General features: G+C 40.3%; 1 protein-coding gene across 1 annotated transcript in view; it reads right to left on the minus strand.

Moving 5' to 3' along the window:
- The window catches only part of SDK1 (sidekick cell adhesion molecule 1), a 628797-nt gene that overhangs the window by 187575 nt on the left and 414257 nt on the right, over window positions 1-26965 (minus strand). The window contains exons 7-9 of the mRNA XM_029911274.1: window positions 20908-21019; window positions 19690-19880; window positions 4948-5031 (exon numbers count right to left, since the gene is read on the minus strand). Coding sequence (XP_029767134.1) covers window positions 4948-5031; window positions 19690-19880; window positions 20908-21019 — 387 coding nt within the window. The remainder of the gene's footprint in view (window positions 1-4947; window positions 5032-19689; window positions 19881-20907; window positions 21020-26965) is intronic.

Genomic DNA, 26965 nt, shown 5'->3' on the forward strand with positions numbered 1-26965 from the left:
TGATAACTGGCAGTGTATCTTTAAGCGATAATGTACAAGCAGCATATTGTATTCAGTAAGCCTGTTTTAAAATTTGTATTTTGATTCATTTTCTACTTCACCTGTGGTTGAAACATTTGTGCATTAATGCAAACCAAAATGTAAACAGAAATCCTACCTTAAAAATAACGACTCATACTTTGTATTACTCTATTCTTGCATGCACATATATAGAAATACTGGCACAGGTTTTCACTTACGCTGTAGCCACTTCACACCAGTCTGCTGCACAAAAGGGACTGTAAATTCAGCAGTTCGGGCCAGTGGAGGATTTTCCCTTTCTAGTGGAGTTATTCAGTGGTGTAGGGTAGCCATAGAAGCTCCTATGCCACCCATCATGATCCCTGCATTATCCTCCCACTCCAGCAGTCCCTGGCTCTTCCTGAACAGCCCCCAAGGGCCTAAAGTAAAGCAGCCATAAAGTTGCTTTAATTTATGATGGAACTGGATGACCCCAAGATTGGGAGGGCATAAATGCTTAAACGACATTGACCCACCCCTAGTCTCCACCACAAGCTGTGTTGAGCTTACAGGCACAGCTGGAACTCAGCCCAGGATCTGAACCACTGACTGATTGTAAGGTAAGAGTCACTGTCTCCTGGTGTGGTCTTTCGACAGATCTCTGCATCTCCTGACTGGCCCTCCTTAGTTTGTTCTCGGTCAGGTCAGTTCCTGGACTCTCACCGCCAATTAAGTCTATCAGTCCTTCAATTTTAGGCCCTGCAATTGCCTGGCTGTTTTCTTAAAGGTGGCGTTGTCACCTCTTTGCCACCCCCCAGATCTTTCTGCCTATGCTTCCAGCTCTTCACTCTCCTATTTATAGCAGGCCTTGTTTTCTCTATTGGTAGCAGCTATGGGTGCCTGCCTTCATGACTGGCAGCTCTGGCAGCTGCAAGAGGGTATGATTAGGCTGTTTGCTTGTAAACAGGAGAGACCCTCCTCCCCACAACTCCCCCATCTATACTCGGTATGGGGTTTGTAGACCCCATTACAGTCTGTGTCTGTCATCCATCTGTCTACCTTATATATCTCTAATGCACCCATCACAATAATATCTAGGCAACTGAAGTAGTCAATGGGAACTGAAGTTGCCTGATTTTCAGAGGTGCCGAGCAATCTCTGTGTCTCACATTTGTAAAGTGGGGATAGTAGTTACCTACATTACCGGGCAGCTGTGAGGTTTAATTCCTTAATGAGTGAAATTCACTCTAGTGAAGGCCCTTTGCCTCATTTAAGCCCTTAGGATGCATAGAGCCTTGGGCAGGCAGTGAATTTCACCCTAATGTTAGCAGACTGAAATCCTCAGATGGGAGGCACTATAGAAGAGCACAATATTACCATTATTTTGAAAATCCCAAAGTTACTAATATGACATAACATATCAATTTGTGCCTCCTTTCAATTTTATTCATCCTCTGGGTGTGGACAAAGTTATATTTACCCAAATAAAAATGTACAAAAAAAATAAGAAGTAGCAGAAAAAGAATATTTGATTCATCCTAATGTTATTTATACAAACATGCATCCGTTGCCAAAATCACCTCTGAAGCCGATAATCATCTCAGAAAGAAATCCACTGTACACAGTGTGTGGTGTTTGATATGAATAGATGCAGTGTACTACCATGCAACAGGCACAATTTCAATTTCATAAAACAGCCCATATACAAAATTAGTATAAACTCTAATGTTCAGAATTCTCAGTGCGAGAGTGTTATTCATCTTTTGAAAATCCCCTGGGCAAATACAAGTTATCACTGAGTAATGAAGAAACAGAATGGAATAGTCCTCCTGATATGGAAGAGGCTGGAAATGATTTCAAGTTTAAATAATAACAACTCCATTTTCCCACACATTAGATTTGATGGGCATTCAGATAATGAAACCTGGCATTCAATACTTTGACCCCTACCTTTAACATTAGAGTCATTTCTCAAATCCCTTCCCACTAACAATATTAGCAAAAAAATCCTAATCCTATAATCACTGTGAAATACACCTTTCCATCACTAACTCAGCTGATAAAATGAATATTACCATCTCTTTATTTCCTATGTTTCAGCCATGGATACATTCCCCTACCCCACAGTTATGAATCTTATCTCATATGGATAAACAAGGATCTTATCTAAGCATTTAGGAGCTTGTCAATAGCATTCACTTGGGCTTTTAGTGATCTTCCCAGAGACAACTGCCTCTAAAATTGTACAAAATTCCCTTTTTTCATTTTGCAATGAAAATTTTAAAAATAGCAAAAACAATTATGAATTTTGTCTTTATTTCTCCCTGATCCGTCCTAACGGAAAATCTAGAGAAGGAAACATTTTAAAGATCTTTATTCCTCCATGTAGGCATTTTGCCAACCCTTGGTCCTACCTTGCTGTTTGAGGGGATGCAGTGTGATCTAAAGATTCATAAAATAAAATTATCATAATACTTAGCGTTTATAGAGTGCCATACATTTTCCAAAGCACTCTACCAAGATTAGAAAATTAATCTAATGGTTAGAGAGGAGACTGGGAGCCAGAAAAGTTGGACTTCATTCCTGGCTTTACCACTCACTATATGACTTTGGGCAAGTAACTTAACCATACTGTGGCTCAGTTTCCCCACCTGTAAATAGGGCTAACAATCTTTAACTATCTTATAGCCATGGTCTGAATTTTAGCAATTGTACATGGAATCATGGATTAAAGACTAGAGAAGTTTAAATGATTATTTTTGTTATTTATTTTTTATAGCACCACCATCTCCCAGTGGGCTGCCGTGTCCCACAAGTATCCTTCCATCTACTTGTCTACACAGGTAGAACTGTTGTCCAATTAACTGCACTCCCATGACACCACCAATGCAGCCTGCAGCTCCATGCTTTCTATAAGTAAATAAGGAACAGGATAAAAAAGGTGCATTGAAAATGTACAAAGCATCAATGGCTGCTGAGAGATATAGACCCCAGCCTGGTTACAGTACAGTTGGATATACTGAAATTTCATTTATGAGGAAGTAAAAAGCTAGTCTGTGCGGGTTGCAATTTTATTTATAGTTAATCGCTACTTATACTGTGAAATTAATCCGTCTCTCACATTCACAGTGCGCAAAGGCTGAGTAAATGGGCTTTGTGCAGAGACTTCCACAGGAGCTGGGTGATGTCAAATCCACCTTCATACCTGTGGCCAAGGCACAGGGCAGCTGAGCTGGAACAGGAGCAGCAACCTCTTTAAGGATTTGTGGCAGCTTGATCTGTGTAGTCACAGATCTAGTGTCTCCCCAATCACTCCTGTGCCTCTAATCCCTGCTCTTTCCTAATTTATATTGAGCTGGCGTGTGGCCAGGAGTCCCTCTGCATGCCTGTTATGCAGCTAACCAAGACTCTGGCAGAAGAACTGCCTTGCTGTCCATGGATTGGATCCACATTGAAGGTATATTAATTGATTTGGCTATAAGAGGGTTCCACGGCACAAACAGGATCCAGGCCATAAGACTTCTTAGGTGTGCCCCACTAGTTCCCCAGGGAGCTAGATGGAAGGAAGAGTAGGTCTGGAAGAGAAGTCAGAAAGCACCATGAGGTCTGCATGACCTCTCAAGGAGAGGTTTTTTCTTTTAATAGCTGACAAGCAGTTGGGGTTTTAGATAGTTCTCCCATTGGGCACGGCAGAGAGTCCAGAGGCTCGAGTTATTTGCTTACCACACACTTGACAAATCTCAGAAAAATACTATTATAGCCAGTTTTGCTAATGGTGTGATTTAAAAAACAACAACAGCTACTTGGGTGAGAATCTCATCTGGGTAACAGAAAAATCCCAATATATTTACCATAATATGAACTGATAGCACTCCGCAGCACCTTATTTGGCACAGGCAGGGGGTGGGGTGGATTAGTGGGAATGGAAACAACAACATGCTATAAAGAACATTCATATTGTCAAAAACAGCTGGTGTTGGGAAAGTAGTATTGGAGATAGTTAATGATTTACAGTTTTCTCACAGTGCTCTTGTGTATATAACTGTTTTAATGACAATATTTTGCACTTATAGCACCTTTCATCTCAGGACCTCAAGGCATTTTACTGGGTGTGCACTATTATCCCCATTTATGGATAGGGAATCTGAGGCACTGAGAGGCTAAATGATATGCCAAGGTCATAAGTCAATTCAGTGGCAGAGTCGAACATAATATTCGGGGTTAGAAACTTGCAGTTCACTGTTCTAATCACTAGATTACGATGCTTCCTATTTTTTAATTAGAAGGCATGCTTCTGCTTCTTTGGAATTGTATCGAAAAAAGCATTTCATTTTAAGTCCAGTTATAAGTATTTTGAAGGTTGTTATGGCATTAAAACACCTTCCAATTAAAAACGGAAAGAAAGAGTGCTGCTGTAGAAGTGTAACTACACTTGAACATTACTGCAACTGACATTTCTACTCAGTGTAAAAGCACCATAATTTTCAACAAGGAGGTTTAAGTATTGGAATTATTGATTGTTTCGCGGCGTCCCAAGTTATGAGTCCCAAAGCCATTGTTTTACTTCAGTTAATTTACTGGCTCAAGACCTTAATCCTTTTTAGCCAACTACAATTGTAGAAAGTATCCTCTAAAGCAAGGAACATGAAGGGAAGGAGCAGGGGCTATTTTGCCCAGGAGACAAGCAGCATTAATGTTACCAGCTCTTATACCAAAATTCCACTTACTTGTATCACACGTACAAAACAAAACTAAAAGAACAGCCCAATTTTCTAAAGGCGAAGGGGCAGCTCCTCAGATGTTGTAAATGGTCATAGCTCACTGAAATCTACCCCGAAATGTTAGGAATTGGTATTGGGTGCTTTGTTCAACAGAGGGTGCATTTATTTTTTCCAAGCTCGTACCCCTTTTAAGCAGCTTCATATACTTTATGTACTGCGCACTCACCCATTGCCTGACATAAGAGGTCCACTGTTTTCTCCACCTCGGCCAAAATTCGACTCTCGGGCTCAGCAGTGAAATAGGGTGGCTCTTTAGAATAGAAAGGAAATAAACAACAAAATGAAAACTGAGGTTGATTTAAAGAATTTAATATAGTTTCCTCACAAATGCTGTATTTAATATAGTATAATACAAACTGCCTAGTTCATCTCCTGTTTGGGGATCATGGGAGGGTTTTTTGTTGTTTTTTGCTATGATGAATATGAATTTCAAAGATAGCTGAGCCGATGCCAATTTATATTTAGGGTTCCACACTGCAAATTAATACTCAGTGCAGCGGCTACTTTTCATTTTATAGGTTTGAATCATGGAATGTTTTAATTCTGTTTAGAAGGGCCATCCCAAGAGGTTCATAAAGGTTTATATTTACAGCATAATATTTTATAGAATAGTTTGCTTCAGTATCTAAGCTAAACACCAGTTTCTCATGAAGTCATGAAGCATGTCAAATAAAGTGCCATACCATGTCAGTGACCCTATATCAGAAACTAAGCACAGTATATTAAAAAAACCCCTAACAGTTTTATTTGCTGAAAGCAAACAGATTTAATGCTTTAATCGAACATGCAGTAATAACCAACAAAACCGACAGTTTATCATTAGGACTAAACAAAAGACATTATAGGTTGCATTAAACAAAGACTAGACTTGGGGGAATTGTAGAACACACTGTCATGTAACTACTTAATCTATGCAGCATAAAATTTCAGGAGTATCGCGTCAAAGTCCCACAGGCATTAAGGTTGCAGTGATTATCATGGTAACTAAAAACTGTCATACTTTACTCAATGTGATTATCATCTGAGTACTGTTTTCAGAAGCATTTTATTTGATTATAACTACAATTCTATCATAGCATAACTAAGCAGAAACACCATGCACTGATTGCCTCTTAAAAGAGTGGAAAATACAGAAAAGGGGATATGTTTTGCTGTGCATTTTCCTCTTGAAGAATACAAGTATATTTGAGAAAAAGTGTAGTGGGTTAAAGATGGCTCAAGGTAGCTTTAGGCTATCTACATCTCAACCCCACCCCAACAACATATAAATAATTCCCCGGTCCAGACTGGTACACTTAGTACTAATTGTATGGCATTACTTATTTTCATAAATAGAATAAAATCATACAACAATCCCAATGTATATTACATTACAATATTAATTAAATATTCCTCACCACCTCACTGGTGGTATAGTAAGTGTTGTTACCCCCATTTTGCAGAGAGGTTAAGTGACATGCCCATACCCACACAGCAAGTCAGTAAAAGAGCCACGATTAGAACTCAGGACTCCAATCCCCCCTCCTCCGCTCTAACCACTAGAAAATGTTCTCTCCAATGTAGAGAAGAGGTATCCCTCTAAGGACCCATTACAGATGTTACATTTCTATATTCCTTTTAAACAAAGTCAAACAAATCACTTTTCAAAGTCTGTGCAGAGAATGAGGGGGCAAAGGTGTGAAATTACCTAGAAAACTCATCTACAAGGCAAAACCAATAAACCAGTGGTTCTCAAACTAGGGCCGCCGCTTGTTCAGGGAAAGCCCCTGGCGGGCCGGGCCGGTTTGTTTACCTGCCGCATCCACAGGTTTGGCCAGTCATGGTTCCCACTGGCCGCGGTTGGCCGCTCCAGGCCAATGGGGGCTGCAGGAAGCGGCGTGGGCCGAGGGACATGCTGGCCACCCTTCCTGCAGCCCCCATTGGCCTGGAGCGGCGAACCGCAGCCAGTGGGAGCCGCGATCAGCCGAACCTGCGGACGCGGCAGGTAAACAAACCAGCCCAGCCCGCCAGGGGCTTTCCGTGAACAAGCAGTGGCCCTAGTTTGAGAACCACTGCAATAAACTGAACTGTCCAAGTGATTTCTTACATTTTAATAATATAAATGTGTAAACCTTACTGATCCTCAATGCCCAGCTATATGACTTCTGATAACACACATAATAAGTTGTTATATATTGCATATGAAGTCTCGTTCACTACTCTAAACTACAAATTGAAAAGCGGAACATAAAATTCAAACTCATTGTAGGATTACGGTGCAGGTCATAGACGTCATGATTCAAGTTGCTGAGCACTCTGCAATCCAGCAAAAGAACATGTTTAACTTTAAACACAAGAGTAGCAGAGTTGCAAACTCTTGTGACTTTTTTTGCAAATTTTGTTACATTTGATCCCAACTCCTGCAATTAAGTTATTACATAAGAATCTCAACTTTCACTTAAAGAAAAAGAGTAAGTTTCTAGTCCTCATGATTGTGGAGGAAAGCTTGAAAATGTGAAATCTGAAGGCTCAAAACCCAGAAGGCAAATAAAAGAAACCCAGAATTTATTTAACATTTCATAATTTTAAAATCAATTTGATGATTTCTGGAGGTCTGATGCATGATATTTAAGTAGTTCATTGGCTTAATCGGGACTACTCACATGTTTAAAATAAAACATTTGTAAGTGCTTTGCGAGACTAAGGATAGAGTGCTTAATACCTTGGACAACTGAAGCCACAATAAGCAGCCAAAACCCCTACATAATATATCAGTGCAATTGCTATCCACTCACACTGAATCATTTACATGTGTTTTTAGGCATAATTAAATGAATTTTTAGTACTATACAAAGTACTATAGCTTTACAGCCTTGGAGAGTGAACTCTGCTTATCTACAGAACAGGTACAGCATGAAAAACAGTAATTTGGACTCCAATCCTTTGAAACAGTAAAGTAGGTGCGTAGTAGCTTTGCTCGATTGGGGCCTTAGCCTCCTTGCCAGTGCAACACAAGTTCCAGCTGCTAATTGCCAACATGACAACCAGTCATGATGGTGTTTTGTTTCGGGTTTTGTGGTGGTGTCTTGCTTTGTTTTGGGGGGTTTTTTGGTGATACAAATGTGTTCACTGAGACTAATAGCCAACAGATGGTAATAGATCTAGAACCAAATTCAAACTGGTAACCTAAAAGGAAAAAAATTCTATTTCCTTCTGAAATGGGCTTTTTTGAGTGTCATGAATTAGTATATGCCTGTATGTATCTATATCAAAGTACAAACTCCATTTTGTTTCATGAATACTATTTTGATTGTAAAACTGCACTGTGCCTTCCCTGTTGTCTTTTTTGCCTCCATCTTGAACTGGGATTCATAAAGGCACTGAGAGGGCAATTCAAAGTAATCAGATTGTTAACCTGACCCATCTTGTCCTGTTCAAATAGAAGCTCCCTTGGAGAATGAGTTAGCTACTGATCAGATAAACCTTTTCTTCCAAGTGAGATCACACGATGAAGGACTTGAAGTCAATTATGGTAGTTACCTGACAAACTTTATAAAAGAAGGGCTCTCTCTCACCAGCCATTTTGGGAGGAGAGACCAGAAACAAAAGCAGATTAAGACTGGGCAGAAGATGAAGGAAGAAAGGAGGGTTACAGGGCCCTGAAAAGATTCTGACCAAATCCCAAAGAGCTTTTGGGAGTGGTGAGGAAACTCAGGCAGGGGTTTTCATGCAGACCTCATGTTTTTCCCTATATCAGCCTATCTCTCGTGCTGCCTAAAATTAAAGGGTGTGTTTAAAAATTCCTTTGAAGAGTTGGTGTCACTCGTTGATACAGTCACATAACCATGGAAGGGGAAAACAATAAATTAGAGGGTCCATCCACAGCTTTGGAGGAACTCTGATAGCATGCGACAGCCACTGGGGAGGCTTCGGAGCTGGCTCTAGTTTCAAGGTCAAGGCAACTAGACCACAGGGTCCTCAGTGCCAAGAGTGGTGTTGACACAAGATCTGCATCTGGAATGTGTGTCTAGATGCCCAGTGTGATGTTGCACCCCATAATTCTTTATAGAAATATGCTTATGAGTGTAAATATGACATAACTGGAATATGTTTTATGCTAGATATGCCATGTAACATATCTTTGCAAAGGTTATGTTCTACTGCATGTATTCATCCTATTCATATGCATGTATCATTTTTATATCTGAAGTTATGAGCATTGGCTCTATGCTTGTATTTAAAGTGTTTGCTGTAGAAGGCACCTAAGGCAGATTTGGTCAATATAGTGTGAAGGGGTTATTCAGGTAAATGGAAGTACTTGGCTAACAATGGACCTTGATAGACACCAATCCACATGTGAGCTTTCCTGGGAACGTTCAGGCTAACATGTGGGCAATGGCTCGGCCTGTAGAGAACTGAGTCATGCATGGACATGTGATTTGCCCATGTGACTCCAAAACTCCATCTTGTAGCCGTGATTCTACACAAGGAGAGAGGGGTTTCCACCCACAAGAGAGAGACTGTATAAGCCCCTGGAAATCCCTCCATTTTGTCTTCAGCTGGCTCAAGAGATAGCCTCTCCACCCCAAAGGATGCCTGAAAGAAACTGAAACAAAGGACAGTAACTACAGGGGTGTGAGTGATTGCTGGACCCAGACTAGGAGGAAGTTTAGTCTGTAAAAGAAGCTTATTGGAACATCTCTGAGGGTGAGATCTACCTGCATTTAGTTTCTTACTGTATTAGGCTTAGACTTGCATGTTTTATTTTATTTTGCTTGGTAATTTACTCTGTTCTGTCTGTTATTACTTGGAACCACTTAAATCCTACTTTTTATATTTAATAAAATCACTTTTTACTTATTAATTAACCCAGAGCAAGCAATTAATTCCCCCGGGAACAAACAGCTGTGCATATCTCTCTATCAGTGTTCTAGAGGGCAAACAATTTATGAGTTTACCCGGTATAAGCTTTATACAGAGTAAAATGGATTTATTTGGGGTTTGGATACCATTGGGAACTGGGTATCTGGGTGTAGGAGACAGGAGCACTTCTTAAGCTGTTTTCAGTTAAGCCTGCAGCTTTTGGGGGGACATGGTTCAGATCTGGGCCTGTGTGTGTAGCTGGCTAGTGTGTCTGACACAACCAGGCAGGACTCTGAAATCCCAAGCTGCCAGGGCTTAGAGGTAGTCCAAGCACATCAGGTGGCAGTCCCAAGGGGGGTTTCTGTGATCCAACCCATCTCACCCAGAACCAGTAAAACAGTGCCAGAACTCTGCCCAGCCCCAGCAAGCTAAGAGTATGTAGGACCCAAGGTTTGGGTCCAGTACAACAGCCTGATGAGTCTCAACCAGGGGGAGCGCACCCAGGGTAGTTACAATGACGTTTCATTGTGTCAAATAATAGTCTACAGTAGTATCCTGTATTTCTCTATGAATCTATTACATATTTAGAGAGTATAGATTAATGACTGGTTTAAAAATCACACAATATGTGAATTTGAACATTCGTCATATTAGGGGAAAATGAGGTGGGAAAATGTGTGTTGAAATTATAGTGCCCACCAAACTACACATTGTGATACCAGGAGACCCAGAAACACCAATTTCAAGAGGATGGCTGTGATATCTTGGGATCAGGCCAATTGTCTGATTTACATTAATTATAGAATCAGAAGTAAGAGGTGAAATCATCAGGTTCACCCCTCCTGGCAGTGCAGGGTGAAGTTTAACGAGAAAGGGCAGATTAGATATTAGACCAGAAGAACAAATACTATATGGGTTCAGATATTATAGTTGTACAGATACTGGGTCTATCTTAATTAAAGAGCCAAGAACAAGCAAGAGGAAGAAGGGATATCTGAATATAAATAGGTAGTTTTAATAGTTGTTGAGGCTTTTTATGTACTGTTGACATTATTCTGTAAACAGTCTCCCCACAATCTTCTTGGGAGCCTGCAAAATCTGATACTATTCAAACCTCTCCTACATAGAGAGTTACATGGAGAGTGATTTTAAAATTCTAAAGATAACAGTCAGCATCCATTACACACCCTTCAAGCTGCATCAGAGATGTGTGACTTAATCCAAAATCCATGCATGGAAGTCAGAAAGAGCAGAAAAAGCCCCACGGGTTCCACCACAAGCCAATATTCCATATCAGTCAGAAATTCAGCCCTGCATATTTGAGTGGAAACTTTGGAACCTGTCTCCATTATTAATATAAACTAAATGAGTCACTGAACAACCTATAAGGAAGATGGGACTGGCAGCTTTAAAGTAACTTAGAGTACAAAGTGTGAAGGTGGATAAGAATCTGTCCATCTTGGGAGTAGAACCGTATCATACACCCATGTCCATACACAAATATTGATAACAGTTTCCTTGAACCAGGACTTTTCTTTGTCTGAAATCAATCACAGAACTGTTATAGGCCTACACAGACTACCTCCAGGTGGTCTGGTTTGGAGAATATGAATCTCAGGAAAAATCCCTTTCCATGTTAGCAACAATTGTCTTCAAGCATGGTTGTCAGTAGCACAGTTTTGTCCCCAGAGTGGGGAGAACCTAATATCTTCTTATGTGATTGCATTTTTAATGTATGACAGACACCTGAATAAATAAAATAAATACACATCTGAAAGATCTTTGTAAAAAATTAAAATAAAGAAGGGAGAAAGAGGTACCAATCACAGAATAAATCTAAAGAACTAATGAAAGCAAAAAAGATTCTTAAGAGGATGATACATGGATTCTAAATACAGCTCAACAGTCTGCGAAGCACAGGAACAACTCAGGTCTACTCTTTCCAGATGCTTTAGGTAATCTCCCCAAAGATTTTCCCTCTCTGAGCCCCTTACTCAAGTCTGGGTAAGTCAAGTGGCTTTTATAGTCAAGGTAACTCCCAGAATTCCCTGCCTTGAAAGGGCCATGTGTTGTATTTTTATTTCCCCTATGCAAAAACAGAATCCTTAACTAAAATTCTCTCCTCTGGTTTCTACTCCTTGCTCCTTACTTTGAGGGGCAGTCATGACGGGCCACCCACCCGTGACTGCCAACCAAATTGTAGTTCATCTCAGCTTCCAATCAGGTCAGCCCTCTTTAGTAACTTCATAATTGTTTTCGGATAGGCCTCTGAATCCTGTGGACTCGCAATGCTGTACCCTTGGTGCCTGATAAAACTCCATGACTCCATGAGGCCTAGACGTCTCTCCCATCTTTTGTTCCATATTGCCCCCTAGGATCTTATTCTTCGAAATAACCTTACCCAGATAGGATACAAAAGCTCTCTCAAGGAAAAACAAAGAAGGAAAAGAAAAATAAAAGAAAGAAAATGCTGGCCAATGCTTCCAGCTACAGAAAGAATACTGAAGAAAGATTAATCTTCGATCATGTAATTTTCCTCTTTCTTCAATTCCCTTATACTTGGCACAAAATTTTAAACTGCTACTCTGTCCCAAAAGACCATTCTGATGTCTTTGTATTGCTGCTTCTCTCACTCTCATTTTGTTCAGATTTTGTTTTCAATCTCTATCTGCTTTAAAGCACAATCATTTACCTTTTCATTTTCCACACTTTCTCAGTCCTGGAATTCATAATCTCCCATAGAAAAAGTCAGTTTAAAAATAACTGTTAAAGGAATTGAAGAACTGGAGTAAAAGATTTTTAAAAATTAGCTCAGTTTTTAAATGAGTTTGGTCATGAGCAGCAGGGCCGGCTCTGGCTTTTTTGCCGCCCCAGGCCGGAGCGCCGGGGGGAGGGCAGAGAGCCCGGCCGGGGCCCCGCTCTCCCCAACCGGCCGGAGCGCCGGTGGGAGGGCGGAGAGCCCGGCCGGGGCCCCGCTCTCCCTGACCGGCCGGAGCGCCGGGGGGAGGGCGGCGAGCCCGCCGCAAGCCCTGCTCTCCCCGGCGGCCAGAGCGCCGGGGGGAGGGCGGCGAGCCCGCCGCAAGCCCCGCTCTCCCCGGCGGCCGGAGCACCGCGGGGAGGGCGGCGAGCCCAGTCGCGGCCCGCTCTCGGGCCTGAGCGCCGCCCCCCTCCAGGTGCCGCCCCAAGCACCTGCTTGGTAGGCTGGTGCCTGGAGCCGGCCCTGATGAGCAGACTCTTTCAATAACTTAATCTTCAAACGGTTAGTGGTGAAACAAATGTGCTCTTATCTAATCTGCAACAAATCTTCCCCAAACTGTTACTCTGCCAACTGAGGAACATGCTACCCTTTAAAAAATTTCTAACAACTGCAGCTAATAAAACCAGAGTTTGGAACCACCTCAGTTTATCTTTGCTGAAACAGTATGAAGAGGTCAGAAGGAGCGTTTCCACCTTCATTGGAAAATGGCAGCGTAGCAAGAGGCTAGCAAGCTTTATACTTGTGAATGCACTGTTCTAATACACTGTGTATTCAGATTTTGCAAATGCTATGTGTGATTTTAATATACAACTCAAGTGTACTTTAAAATGAACATTCTTGCAGGTTCTACTAGGGGTTTAAATTGACCACAGTCCCTTCAGCATAGCATTCTTTTGGCTTCTATTAAAAGTTGGCAGGAGCTGGAGATGCTTAGTACCTCTGGAAGAGGCTCTTAGTTGCATGACATATTGATTGGGGAATGGAAGGAATCATGTGTTTTATAACATTTTGTCTATTTTAAATCTGTTTAATGTTCTTGATATCTTATCCTTGTTGTTGTTCAATATGGTAATTGCAGGGTCTACCTAGCCAGGTATGAATCCATCCAGTACTTATACAGCTCTCATCACTACATTCTCTGAGCAAGTGCATTTGATATATCATAATAACAACTTAAAAATAAAAACTGTTCCGTTAACACAATTTTTTGTTGTAAGCATGAGATCGCTCATTACATTCATTCCATATTATCCTGCCCAGAAGTGCAGCTCTTGATGTGATGTGGTATCAATTTGTGCATCCTACAAATATTTCATACATGTAAATAGACAGGCATACTTGAGTCCCTGTAAGTGCTACTAAAATAGATTTTAATAATGTAAGTGATTTGGGAAACACCTCTAAATAAAGCTCAGAGAAAGAGCATCCCATTAGCAGAAGGAGCCTCTGCTGTTTGAGTCATGTCTCCAGTTTCCTCCAGAATCCATTCCCTTGCTAATTAAACAATGGCTCTGTTCCATTTTGGAACTCTGAGGTTGAACAGTTCTTTCATGAATTAACTACTAATCCCTTGATTCTGCTTCCTGTTTGGAATTAGACATCCATCCTGCTGTTCAAGAAACTCATAAATAAAGAAACGTAGCAGGCAATGCTGACACATTGAGTAAACACCTGCAACTAGAGTGTCTTGTTCCATCAGGACGAAATAAAAGTAATTGGTAACCAATTTGTTTCTGCTTTCTTTCATCTGTTTGTTCATATCTACGGCTCTTTTCATAACTTAATTCACTGACGGCCCCCTAATACTGGGATAGAAATAAATAAAACATCTAACAAGAAGAGAGTAGACATGCTCCTAATCAAAGGTGGCATCACCATTTTACTATGAGTCCCCAGTGATTTTTTTTCTCACATTTAGTTTAACTATATTTAAGTACCTTTTACACTGAGAGGCTGCTTTAAATATTACACTAGGCAGGATCTGACAGCATAGCAGCAAAATTAAACTAGTCACAATAAAATCTTATGAATAAAAAAGGGCTTAAATCAAAATCATAAATAAATGAAATGTGTCCCTGCTCCTTAAAGGAAGAGAGGCTGCAAGGTAATAATTCTAAGAAATTGAATACAGAGGAAAGAAGCTGGAACTAAAGTTCACACAATAGGATCTAAATATAAAGGGAAAGAATGCTACAAAATGAAACTGGAACACATCTTGCTAGAGAAAGGAGCTGTTTCTCATCTTACATAAAGTGCCTTAAAGCACTTTTACAGAATGGAGCCTATATGCTAGAGTCTTACCATATAACATTTTCCGTTTAATCTATAATGTGCAACCCAGTACTATATGTATCAATTCTGATCAACATCAACAGCCAGGGTGTCATTAACAAAGCAATAATCTACCCATCTAGGATACTTGAATGGCTGTCATTTGTCGTGATATCTGATAAAGAATCAGATTAGATCCAGAGTCTGAAATCAGCACTGGCTTGTAATTCAAAAGCTTCTCTTTTATTTTCCTTTTAAGATTTCCCACCAAGCTTGGTGAAGTGTCCAATGTGCTCAACATAAAAAAAAAAAAAAAAAAAAAAAAACTGATGCTAGGAGAGACTTTCATTTAGTCACCAACATTTAGAAAAGCTCCATATTTAAAGGATTGGAGCAAAACCAGTGTATTATTACACTATGCATTCTCTTATCAAGCCAGAGGACACACTTCTGCATTTCTTTAGTTGTTTCCTCTATGAGCATCCCTACACCTTGATTTGCAAGATCTTTTTATTTCCTCTGAATTGTAATCAGACTGCTCCTGCCTAATCCATTCAATAAAGCCACAGGTTTAGTGCTTGAGAACATAAGAACACAAGAACGGCCATATGGGGTCAGACCAAAGGTCCGTCCAGCCCAGTATCCTGTCTACCGACAATGGCCAATGCCAGGTGCCCCAGAGGGAGTGAACCTAACAGGCAATGATCAAGTGATCTCTCTCCTGCCATCCATCTCCACCCTCTGACAAACAGAGGCTAGGGACACCATTCCTTACCCATCCTGGCTAATAGCCATTAATAGACTTAAATTCATGGAAGTTATCTAGTTCTCTTTTAAACCCTGTTATAGTCCTAGCCTTCACAACCTCCTCAGGCAAGGAGTTCCACAGGTTGACTGTGCACTGTGTGAAGAACAACTTCCTTTTATTTGTTTTAAACCTGCTGCCTATTAATTTCATTTGGTGGCCCTAGTTCTTATATTATGGGAACAAGTAAATAACTTTTCCTTACTCACTTTCTCCACACCACTCATGATTTTATATACCTCCATCATATCCCCCCTTAGTCTCTCTTTTCCAAGCTGAAAAGTCCTAGCCTCTTTAATCTCTCCTCATATGGGACCCGTTCCAAACCCTAATCATTTTAGTTGCCCTTTTCTGAACTTTTTATAATGCCAGAATATCTTTTTTGAGATGAGGAGACCACATCTATACGCAGTATTCCAGATGTGGGCGTACCATGTATTTATATAAGGGCAATAAGATATTCTCCATCTTATTCTCTATCCCTTTTTTAATGATTCCTAACATCCTGTTTGCTTTTTTGAACACCGCTGCACACTGCGTGGACGTCTTCAGAGAACTATCCACGATGACTCCAAGATCTCTTTCCTGATTAGCTGTAGCTAAATTAGCCCCCCATCATATTGTATGTATAGTTGGGGTTATTTTTTCCAATGTGCATTACTTTACATTTATCCACATTAAATTTCATTTGCCATTTTGTTGCCTAATCACTTCGTTTTGTGAGATCTTTTTGAAGTTCTTCACAGTCTGCTTTGGTCTTAACTATCTTGAGCAGCTTAGTATCATCTGCAAACTTTGCTACTTCACTGTTTACCCCTTTCTCCAGACCATTTATGAATAAGTTGAATAGGATTGGTCCTAGGACTGACCCTTAGGGAACACCACTAGTTACCCCTCTCCATTCTGAAAATCTACCATTTATTCCTACCCTTTGTTCCCTGTCTTTTAACCAGTTCTCAATCCATGAAAGGAACTTCCCTCTTATCCCATGACAACTTACTTTATATAAGAGCCTTTGGTGAGGGACATTGTCAAAGGCTTTCTGGAAATCTAAGTATGCTATGTCCACTGGATCCCCCTTGTCCAAATGTTTGTTGACCCCTTCAAAGAACTCTAATAGATTAGTAAGGCATGATTTCCCTTTACAGAAACCATGTTGACTTTTGCCCAACAAGTCATGTTCTTCTATGTGTCTGACAATTTTATTTTTTACTATTGTTTCAACTAATTTGCCCAGTACTGACGTTAGACTTACCGGTCTGTAATTGCCGGGATCACCTCTAGAGCCCTTTTTAAATATTGGCGTTACATTAACTATCTTCCAGTCATTGGGTACAGAAGCTGATTTAAAGGACAGGTTACAAACCATAGTTAATAGTTCCACAATTTCACATTTGAGTTCTTTCAGAACTCTTGGGTGAATGCCATCTGGTCCTGGTGACTTGTTACTGTTAAGTTTATCAATTAATTCCAAAACCTCCTCTAGTGACACTTCAATCTGTGACAATTCCTCAGATTTGTCACCTACAAAGGACAGCTCAGGTTTGGGAATCTCCCTAACATCCTCAGCCGTGAAGACTGAAGCAAAGAATTCGTTTAGTTTTTCCGCAATGACTTTATCATCTTTAAGTGCTCCTTTTGTATCTTAATCGTCCAGGGCCCCCACTGGTTGTTTAGCAGGCTTTCTGCTTCTGATGGACTTAAAAAACATTTTATTACCTTTTGAGTTTTTGGCTAGCTGTTCTTCAAATGCCTTTTTGGCATTTCTTATTACATTTTTACACTTAATTTGGCAGTGTTTATGCTCCTTTCTATTTACCTCACTAGGATTTGACTTCCACTTTTTAAAAGATGCCTTTTTATCTCTCACTGCTTCTTTTACATGGTTGTTAAGCCATGGTGGCTCTTTTTTAGTTCTTTTACTGTGTTTTTTTAATTTGGCGTATACATTTAAGTTGGGTCTCTATTATGGTGTCTTTGAAAAGTGTCCATGCAGCTTGCAGGGATTTCACTCTAGTCACTGTACCTTTTAATTTCTGTTTAACTAACCCCCTCATTTTTGCATAGTTCCCCTTTCTGAAATTAAATGCCACAGTGTTGGGCTGTTGAGGTGTTCTTCCCATCACAGGAATGTTAAATGTTATTATATTATGGTCACTATTTCCAAGCAGTCCTGTTATAGTTACCTGTTGGACCAGATCCTGTGCTCCACTCAGGACTAAAATCTAGAATTGCCTCTCCCCTTGTGGGTTCCTGTACCAGCTGCTCCAAGAAGCAGTCATTTAAAGTATCGAGAAATTTTGTCTCTGCACTTTGTCCTGAGGTGACATGTACCCAGTCAATATGGGGATAATTGAAATCCCCCACTATTATCGAGTTCTTTATTTTGATAGCCTCAGTGGTTTGAGCATTGGCCTGCTAAACCCAGGGTTATGAGTTCAATCCTTGAGGGGGCCATTTAGGAATTTGGGGCAAAAATCTGTCTGGGGATTGGTCCTGCTTTGAGCAGGGGGTTGGACTAGATGACCTCCTGAGGTCCCTTCCAACCCTGACATTCTATGATTCTATGATCTCCCTTAGCATTTCATTGTCACTATCACTGTCCTGGTCAGGTGGTCGATAATAGATCCCTACTGTTATATTCTTATTAGAGCATGGAATTACTATCCATAGAGATTCTATGGAACATGTGGATTCATTTAAGATTTTTACTTCATTTGATTCTACATTTTCTTTCACATATAGTGCCACTTGGTTATATTTTGTACCCCGGAATGATTGTGTCCCATTGATTGTCCCCACTCCACCAGGTTTCTGTGATGCCTATTATATCAATATCCCCCTTTAACACGAGGCACTTTAGTTCACTCATCTTAATATTTAGACTTCTAGCATTTGTGTACAAGCACTTTAAAAACTTGTCACTGTTTATTTGTCTGCCCTTTTCTGTGTCAGATTCTTTTTTATGTGAATGTTTCTCGTCTGATCTGGCCCATACTTTATCCTCTTCCATCCTCTCCTCCTGACTAGAGCCTAGAGAATCTCTATCAATAGACTCTCCTCTAAGAGAAGTCTCTGTCCGATCCACCTGCTTCGCTGCTGCAATTGCCTTTCCCCCATCTCTTAGTTTAAAAACTGCTCTGCCACCTTTTTAATGTTAAGTGCCAGCAGTCTGGTTCCACTTTTGGTTTGAGCCTTCACAATATCTTCCAAAGTGATGGATAATGAATATTGTCGAGGCCTGATCCTCCCAGGTATTTAGGCCCTCCTGTGTGGTAATGAGCACCCCCACTGGAATCAGTGGGAGTTTAGCACCTAGCAAAGCTTCAAAGATTGAGCCATGATTAATTAGTCAAGGGCCACATGGGCAACCCCAGCTGGAGAAAGCTTAATTTACACACACATATGTTGCTAATTAGCAAAAACTGGAAAGGAAACATAAAAAAGTCCATGATAAATTCATGGGTGTTTAAGTAAGCTGCTATCGTTTAAAAGTTTAGCCTGAATGTAACAATGTACTGTTAAATATTAGAGCCCAGAGACTAGCAGAGACATGCAGTGCTTAATTTGTGCCAGGGCTCAGCCCCAGCACCTCTATGCTTGGTAGTTCATAGCTCCAGCACCACTGGGCTTGCTGCATCAGCTATGAATGTAAAAATATTGCTTGAGCCCCAGCACCTCTTTCATTACAAATTAAGCACTGGAGACATGGCTTGTAACACCGACGTTCAACTTTCTCTCTCTCTCATTTGACATTGGCCAGCACATGTGCCTGGGAATGTCCTTCACCCCAGGACTAGAATTTGCAAAGGGCAATATACAAAAGCTCTCCTAAAAGATCCTTCTGCAAAAATAGCAACGTGACATGTTAAAGCTAGAAGTAAGCAAGTTGGGAGTTAATCAGGATTTAATGTAGCTAAAAGCCACGACGTGGAAGCTGCATGATAAGGATTTTACTCCTGGGTTTCTCCAGCTTCACGATTACATTTAAGTTTCAAAGGGTATTCAGAGTCACATCAATGCTTTAAAAAAGTATGTTTAATTAATTTATATTCATGGAGACGAACAGCAGAATTAATTTGGAAGAAAACTCCACTTCACCTTGTTTGTCCCATTCACTGAGGAGAGGTTCAGATGTAAGGTTGATGAAATATTAAAATATCAATTCTATTTCCTATTATACCTGAGTCCAAACCCTGCTTTACTATAAAAGAGACTGCTTTCAGAATTACCCATTATAGAGAGGAAGGCCTTTGCTCTTGCCGGCTCAACAGTGCTGTCTTTCAACTCTGCCTCACAAAAGTACATCCCAATGTCAGCAGTGGTTGGGTTGGTGATAGTAAGACGTCTCCCAAAACTGTTAACCCCACTGCTTATTTTTATTCCATTTCTCTTCCAGGTCATGCTCAGTTTCTCAACAGGTCTGTGAGAGTAAAAAACATTCAGATTATTACAGTGAATGATATTATCACCTATAATACACAGAGAATATAACTCACCTAACTCTTCCAATATCCCTGGCAGATCATTAGACACTTAAAAATAAATTCAGATAGAACTCTGATGTCTTAACAATCACACATCAAGGGTACAGACTCCTCAAGTACTACTGAACAAAGATGGCTAATTATTATAGCAATGGAACTTAAGCGCTAATGATTTGGTTTGTCTAAGCAAACAACATTAAAAATAAATACTACCATGGGACTCAGCTACATGGGAGAGGCTTTCATAATAGCACAGTTACCGAGGTAGCAATAACGGTATCAAGAACGTCTCTGACTTCAGGGGGAGAGGAAATCAGCTGGACCTCTTATCATCCAAAGGCCCCAGCCCTTTACCTCTCTTAGGATTCAATCCTTCTCCCAATACCCTCAATTGGCTTTAATAGGAACAATTTCTAGCCTTTAGTGAGATTCCTAATGTACACTCTACATTATGGTATGTACAAAAAGTTAATTGTAATAACTGTAAACTGAGGACAGCTGTAACAGTTAACTGCAGTACTCTGCCTTGTCCATTTTATTTATGTGGGGTGAGGAAAATAGGAGGATCTCCTTCATAATTTAGTTAATGGGAAATGTAGAATATTAATCTATAACAGTCATCTTGCATTTCAACAGCCAACTTAATAGTAATAGGATTAACCATTAATGTTATGGACTCCTGTTACAGAGTGTTTGCTGATGGCCAAATGTCACATTTCTGCCTTCTCTTTTTGACTCGGTTGCAGCATGAGTAAAGGTGGGAAAGTAATTATGTCTAGTTTCTTATTTTCCCAGAAATAATCTATATGTTAAACAAGTAATATGGATTCCTTATCAGTTGTGCAAAGCAAGCTGTATGCTATATTCTGCTTATTACAACCATGAAATTAAAAAAAAGAGGTTCTCACTCCATTTTTAGCAGAGGACAGTTCCTTATTATTACTACTACTATATTTACAATACCTTGCATTGGCCACACATTCCAGTGTGATTTCACTGCTCCCTGCTACCACACTGGTGTTGCGCGGAGGGACTACAATGATAGGAGCTGTGGTGTCAGACACATTGTTGGCATCTACAAAGGGCAGAAAAAAACCTTGTGAAAACACTGTACATTTGCAAACAGCAATGACTGAAACATTCCAGGAAAGGATCTCAGCAAATGACACAGCAGCAAATTTCACTCTTCAACCTTATCATGCGTCTTAATCTCCTCATTAGAAGGAGATCTTCAATATGGTCATTTTCATTTACTTTCATTATACTGTACAAACACACACTTTCAAAATGCCCAGCTTGCAATAATTCAAAACACATAACTCACAAGGACTACTCCCAAATAGAGAGCAAACAAATTAAACATCCTAGAGGTTTTCAACTGCTGAGCACTTATTTTTATCAAACCCTTGCTGACTTATATTTTTAAGGACTTTTCATGTTTTGTTTAATCTTACTACTTCCATACCATTTCAAAAGAGCCTGCCAGTACTTGCATTAGTTCTTTTAAAAGATTTTTTACACCAGGGAACAAATATGAAATTAACAAAGGAACATATCACAGCAACTTCAATCCATTTTCTTATCAGAGAAATAAATAACCCAAATCTGCTTCTCTTTTGTGAGGCATCAAACTGTAAATAATTTAGCTTATGCAACAGTCAGTAGACACTAGAAAAATGACAAAAAGGTTGGTGTCTTACTGGTTTCATTTAAAAAATTTCTGTACATGCATTTAATAAGTGAATTAAAATGCCAATGTGTTATTGCCTTGCTTCTAGCTATTCATTTGGAGGGGGGAAGGAAGAGGGGGGAGGTAACTTGAATAAGAGAATAATGAAAGATTTCCAAAAATAAAGAATTCAATAAAGGAATTATAGAGAAAAGAAATGAAAATACATCTAAACTGAGGCAAATCCAAACTGGCTCAAACGCTTTTTGCTAAGGAGGCTTACCAATGCAAAATCTATCATTATGGGTAATGACAATGGGAAACTGGCAAATGAAAGGTACCAAACTCTGCTGTCTCTGCCACAATGATATATCCACAAAGAGCAGAAAATGGAAATAAATTTCTGTGTTTATCTAGTACTTCCAAAAATCTTTCTTTCCTTCACATTTTGGACAGAACAGGCTTTCAGTAGAGGGGCTCGTAGACATTTAAAATGGGGGTGGGTGGGTGAGAAGAGAAGAAAGCAGCATTTTGCAAAACAAATATTCTAAATCTCATAGTGACAAGATTTTTACTCTTTAACACATTCTCAGCTGACAGTGGAAGGCACAGTATGAGAGAAGAAAGCATGTAGTTCAACCTCAGGCCCCAGAAGTACTTAAGTCCATCCCCATTCACAACAGCACTTAAGCAAGTGTTCAACTTTGGGCATGTGCCAAAGTGCCGTTCTCAGCAGAGATGCTTTCTGAAGTAAGCATTTAGTAATTCCTCTTTTTCAATATATTTACACCCACAGCAAATCACTAACTGTTAGAGCCAAAGACCCCTTAAAGATTTAAATTGTTAGTGATTTTTACTTCTGTTTCAATTCAGATCTCTTTTCACAAAATGACTGGGAATGCTGGGCTGGCTATTAGCAGGTGGTAAATCAACAGTTCTCCACTGGTTTTGTGTGAGGTGAAAGTTAGCAGCAGTAAATGCTAAAAGGTCAATGAACAAGGCACTAATTTTGCATTAATTACTACTTATTTCCATCTATAAAAGAGGGAAACCATGTTCACTCCTTATCAGCACCTCTGGAGGACAGCTCACAGCACTCCAACAACAACCAAAGAATAGAAGTGGGCTTTGTGCTAACGTCCAGGAGTTCACCATATGAAACAGGCTCTTTGTGCAATAAAAAGATAAGCACAAGAGCTAGAAGTACACTTTATTTTCCTTGCAACAAGAGTAATATAGGCTTCATTTACTTCTTTATTACTAATTGTAATGAGAACACTAATGAATAGAATTTGAGCCATAGTCATACAATGTCCTAGAATAAATCTATTAGAAGAATTAGCCATCTGATAATGGTTTTTGAACATGTGGGGTTAAGAAGACACAGATCTGGATCTAGTATATTTCTTTTGAATCGTGACATAAAAAGCCAATGTTCTTCTAACTTTTATCTAATGGAAAGCTAATGTGCCCGTTACTATATCCAGTATAATATGCTGTATTCTCACATTATATGGAGCTCATCACAATGCTTGGTGCTTGGCTGCTAGGTACTGTACCTAGAAATGTCAGTTGCAAAAATAATAAGCATATACATAGAACACTAAATTTTCAAAGCACCGTATAAACATTAACTAGGCAGCATACATATTTGTAGTTCATACTCAAGAACAGTCAAAAGTTCCGTTTGCACAACCAAAGAGTCACCTGCTGAAATCCACTATGGCCCTGATCCTGCAAATGGGTCTCAGCAGGGGCACCCACATGGTTCCCTTTGCAGGACGGAATCTATAACATTTCATTGTGTGTGGTCAATACATGATGAAGCAAGACTAAAGTCCCTCTGAAAGTATTCATCTCAACACAACTGTAACCATGTAGTCGATACCTATGTGCCCATAACATGCCTTAAGGGAAATCCTTTTGTAGAAACCTACAAGGTACAATTTCAGAAAGTACCAGAACATCTAAATTTAGATAGAAAGGAAATAATACCATAGAAATAGCATGTAAACCATTTTTCAATGCAACCTGGGAGAAGTGGACCACCAATTTCAGATAGTCAGGTAAGACAGAAACTGTTCAGGTTTTCTATGCACTGCTGTTGTGGCCATGTTGGTCCCAGAATAATAGAGAGACAAGATGGGTGAGGTAATATCTTTTATTGGACCAACTTCTGTTGGTGAGAGACACAACCTTTCGAGCTTACCTAAAGGTCTTTTTCAGGTCTGGGAAACTAACTCAGAGTGTCACTGCTAAATACAAGATGGAACAGATTGTTTAGCATAAGTAGATAACACATATTTCAAGGGACCATTCGAGGTAAAGTGACCCATTAACAACCCTCCAGTCATAGGGAGGAAAGGAAAGGTGAGGGGGAAGGGAAATCAGATTGTTGTACTAAGCCATAAATCCAGTATCTTTATTCCAACAGTTCTCAAACTGTGGGTCATGACCCCATTTTAATGCGGTCACCAAGGCTGGCATTAGAGTTTCTGGGGCCAAACCCAAGCCCCACTGCCCAGGGCTGGGGCCAAAGCCCAAGGGCTTCAGCCCTGAATGGCGGGGCTCAGGTTACAGGCCCCCACACCTGGGACTGAAGTCCTTTGGCTTCAGCGTTGATCCCAACACCCGTGGGGCTCAGGCTTTGGCTTTGGGCCCCCTACCTGTGGCGGCAGGCTCAGGCAGGCCCAGGTCTCAGTCCCTCCTTCTGGGGTCATGTAGTAAAGTGATCACTCTATATCTGCCTCCTCCCGCACCTTGTGTCTGCAGGGATCAGGTGTCACCAGCCCTGAAGCAGCGTAGAGGGCCCTCTGCTCACTCACTCACTCCTGTGACAACGGAGCTGGAGAGGACTCCCTTCACAGCTGCAGGGCTGGTGATACCCAGTCCCTGCAGGCATGCTCACTGTCACCGACTGATTTTTTTTTTTTTTTGGTCAATTTCAGTGTCAGCTGAAATGTACAATTGCCGACATTTATAGATTAAAATAGACTCCTACACCAAGCCTACTCATGAGAAATGCAGTCACCTCAAACAAGCAGCAACCACCAAGAGTGCATCCCATACAATCACACTTTCACCGTGTGTTATATACAGTATATATGTTACAAAAGTACACTCAAAGCACATTTTTAATGCAAAGTGAAGTACCCCTCAAATACTGAAATCATAAAAGCAATAATATTTTGTAAGACTCTGATCCTTCAAACACTTCTGCATGTGCTTAACTTCGGGCATGTCACTAGTTCCACTGAATTCAAGAGGAATACTCATGCCTGAGATTAAGCACAAACAGAAGTGTTTTCAGGATCAGGGCTTTCTATACGAAAATAGAAAATATATTAATCATGTAAACCAGTAGCTCTTATGCAAGAAAATATTTTATGTGAGCTGTTTCCATTGTCTGACAAATTTGAAGAAGACTTATAGACAATATATACAAACTAACAAGAGCTTAGCAGAAACAGGAAAAAATGAAACAAGCTAAAATCCACATTATAAATATGCCTAAATGTTTAAACACTTAACAGCCTTACACATCTTTAAAAAGTACTTTTTTCTTTGTAAAGACTTTCATGCAGACAGAAAGAACTGTTAGTTTTAGCCCTAGGGAAAGATTAATGGAGAACTGAACTCCAACCACAAGGAAACTTGTCTCAGATACCCTGGCAACAAGGCACGTTATATATTATATTACATATGACAGAGCCTAAAATACAGAGCTGAGAAGCTTCAGAAATCTTTGAGGGAGTTCTCTAGGGCCCAATCCTCAGGAGTAATAAGAGACAATTTATGGGACTCTACAGAGATTTAATTTACCTACAGAAAATACATTTTGGGCAAGATCTTGGCTTTTTAAGCCAGAGCCCTGTGTGGAGGATGGTGCAGGGTTACACTGCCCCAAGAGAGGCACCAGAGTGACTGGACCTCATGCTGGCGCAATCTCTCCAGGTTGCTCCTTACACTCAGGGAGCGAGCACTCTGCTCCATCATTCCCCACAGTGCACCAGCCCTGTATCTACAGGCTAGGAGAGGGCATGGAGTCATGTCCCAGCTCTTTTTCCTCATGCCCCTGCTCTGAGGAAAAGCAGAAGTGAACAGTCCTTGTGCTCTCCAGATGCAGGGAGTACAGGGACTGCTCTTGTGAGTGACCTCTCCCTGCCTGTATAAAGAGGGGAGCGGGTCTTTGCTTTCTCCTCTGCTCCTGCGCAAGTTCATGAACCAGGCTTGTATTTTCAGAACATTCCAGAAATAAATTCTTTACATTGTCCCATGTAGTGTTGAGGAAATTAAGACTCTATTTAGTTATACAGCTCTCTGTTATTTCTCAGCAGTAGAACTCAAAAGCAGACAAAATTTCTGTTCTACACTCTGAACTTGCCTTCTCACAACTCGGTGTGCACAAAGAGCAATTTGGAAGTTCAGTCTCTGTCACTGACCTGACCTTCCCCCATGCACAGTGAGGGGTTTCTTTTTGCTAAGAAACTTATCATCCTACACATCATTAGGGCTTTTAACTCGAGAAAATATATACCCCAAGACATTTTATCTAGAGGACACTCAGGTGGCTTTTCATTTCTTCAAATAGCTTTAATATCAAATATCTAACTGGATGTAATGTGTAATCTTATTCAACAAGGGAACAAAAGTTATGGTCTAGCAATGGTATCAATTAGCTTTAGTCTTCTTAAAAGCAAACAAAAAGCAACAGGTACCGCAGCCTGTTCCAGATAGCCAGCAGGGGGAGCTGGATACTTTGATTCCCTCTCCATGGTCAACTAGAACGTTTTTGTATCTGCAATATGACTGCTTGGGTTTAAAAAGATTTTAAAATAACTGATCAGTGGAATTGAGGTTATATTTTTCTATGATACCCTAAAATAAGAGAAATAGGTACGCGCTTAGGAGGAGGAAACACAGGTTTGGGAGGTTCACACAGACAGCTCTCCAAAAGTTATAAAAATGGTGCTTTGCTGCACATGAACGTCTGTGGCAAACATTAAGAGTCACTTTCTGATGGAACAGGGCCCCATTTTCTTCTTCTAGCCCATGTGTTTCATGTACCTAGTTCATGTATTTATCATCCCCTTTCTCAACAATGGATTTGAGTTAATTTATTGTGCTACCTGTTAGTATTTCTAATTTAAACAAAGGCATAACAGAATTGCCAATTAATCTGATGAACAGATAATGAGAAAACCAAAAAATCTGTTCTAAAGCATTAAATTCAAGCCAGAGAGGTTCAGTAGTGGAGTGACCAAAGCTGAGGAAAGAAACGAAGAGGGAGGGCTGAGTGCCAGGCGTGGTTGTATTACCAAAGATAATGACAGCTTTCATGGAAGCCTAGAT

This window comes from Terrapene carolina, unplaced genomic scaffold (genome assembly GCF_002925995.2).
Source record: "Terrapene carolina triunguis isolate 2854851 unplaced genomic scaffold, T_m_triunguis-2.0 Scaffold93, whole genome shotgun sequence".
Taxonomy (NCBI): Eukaryota; Metazoa; Chordata; order Testudines; family Emydidae; genus Terrapene; species Terrapene triunguis.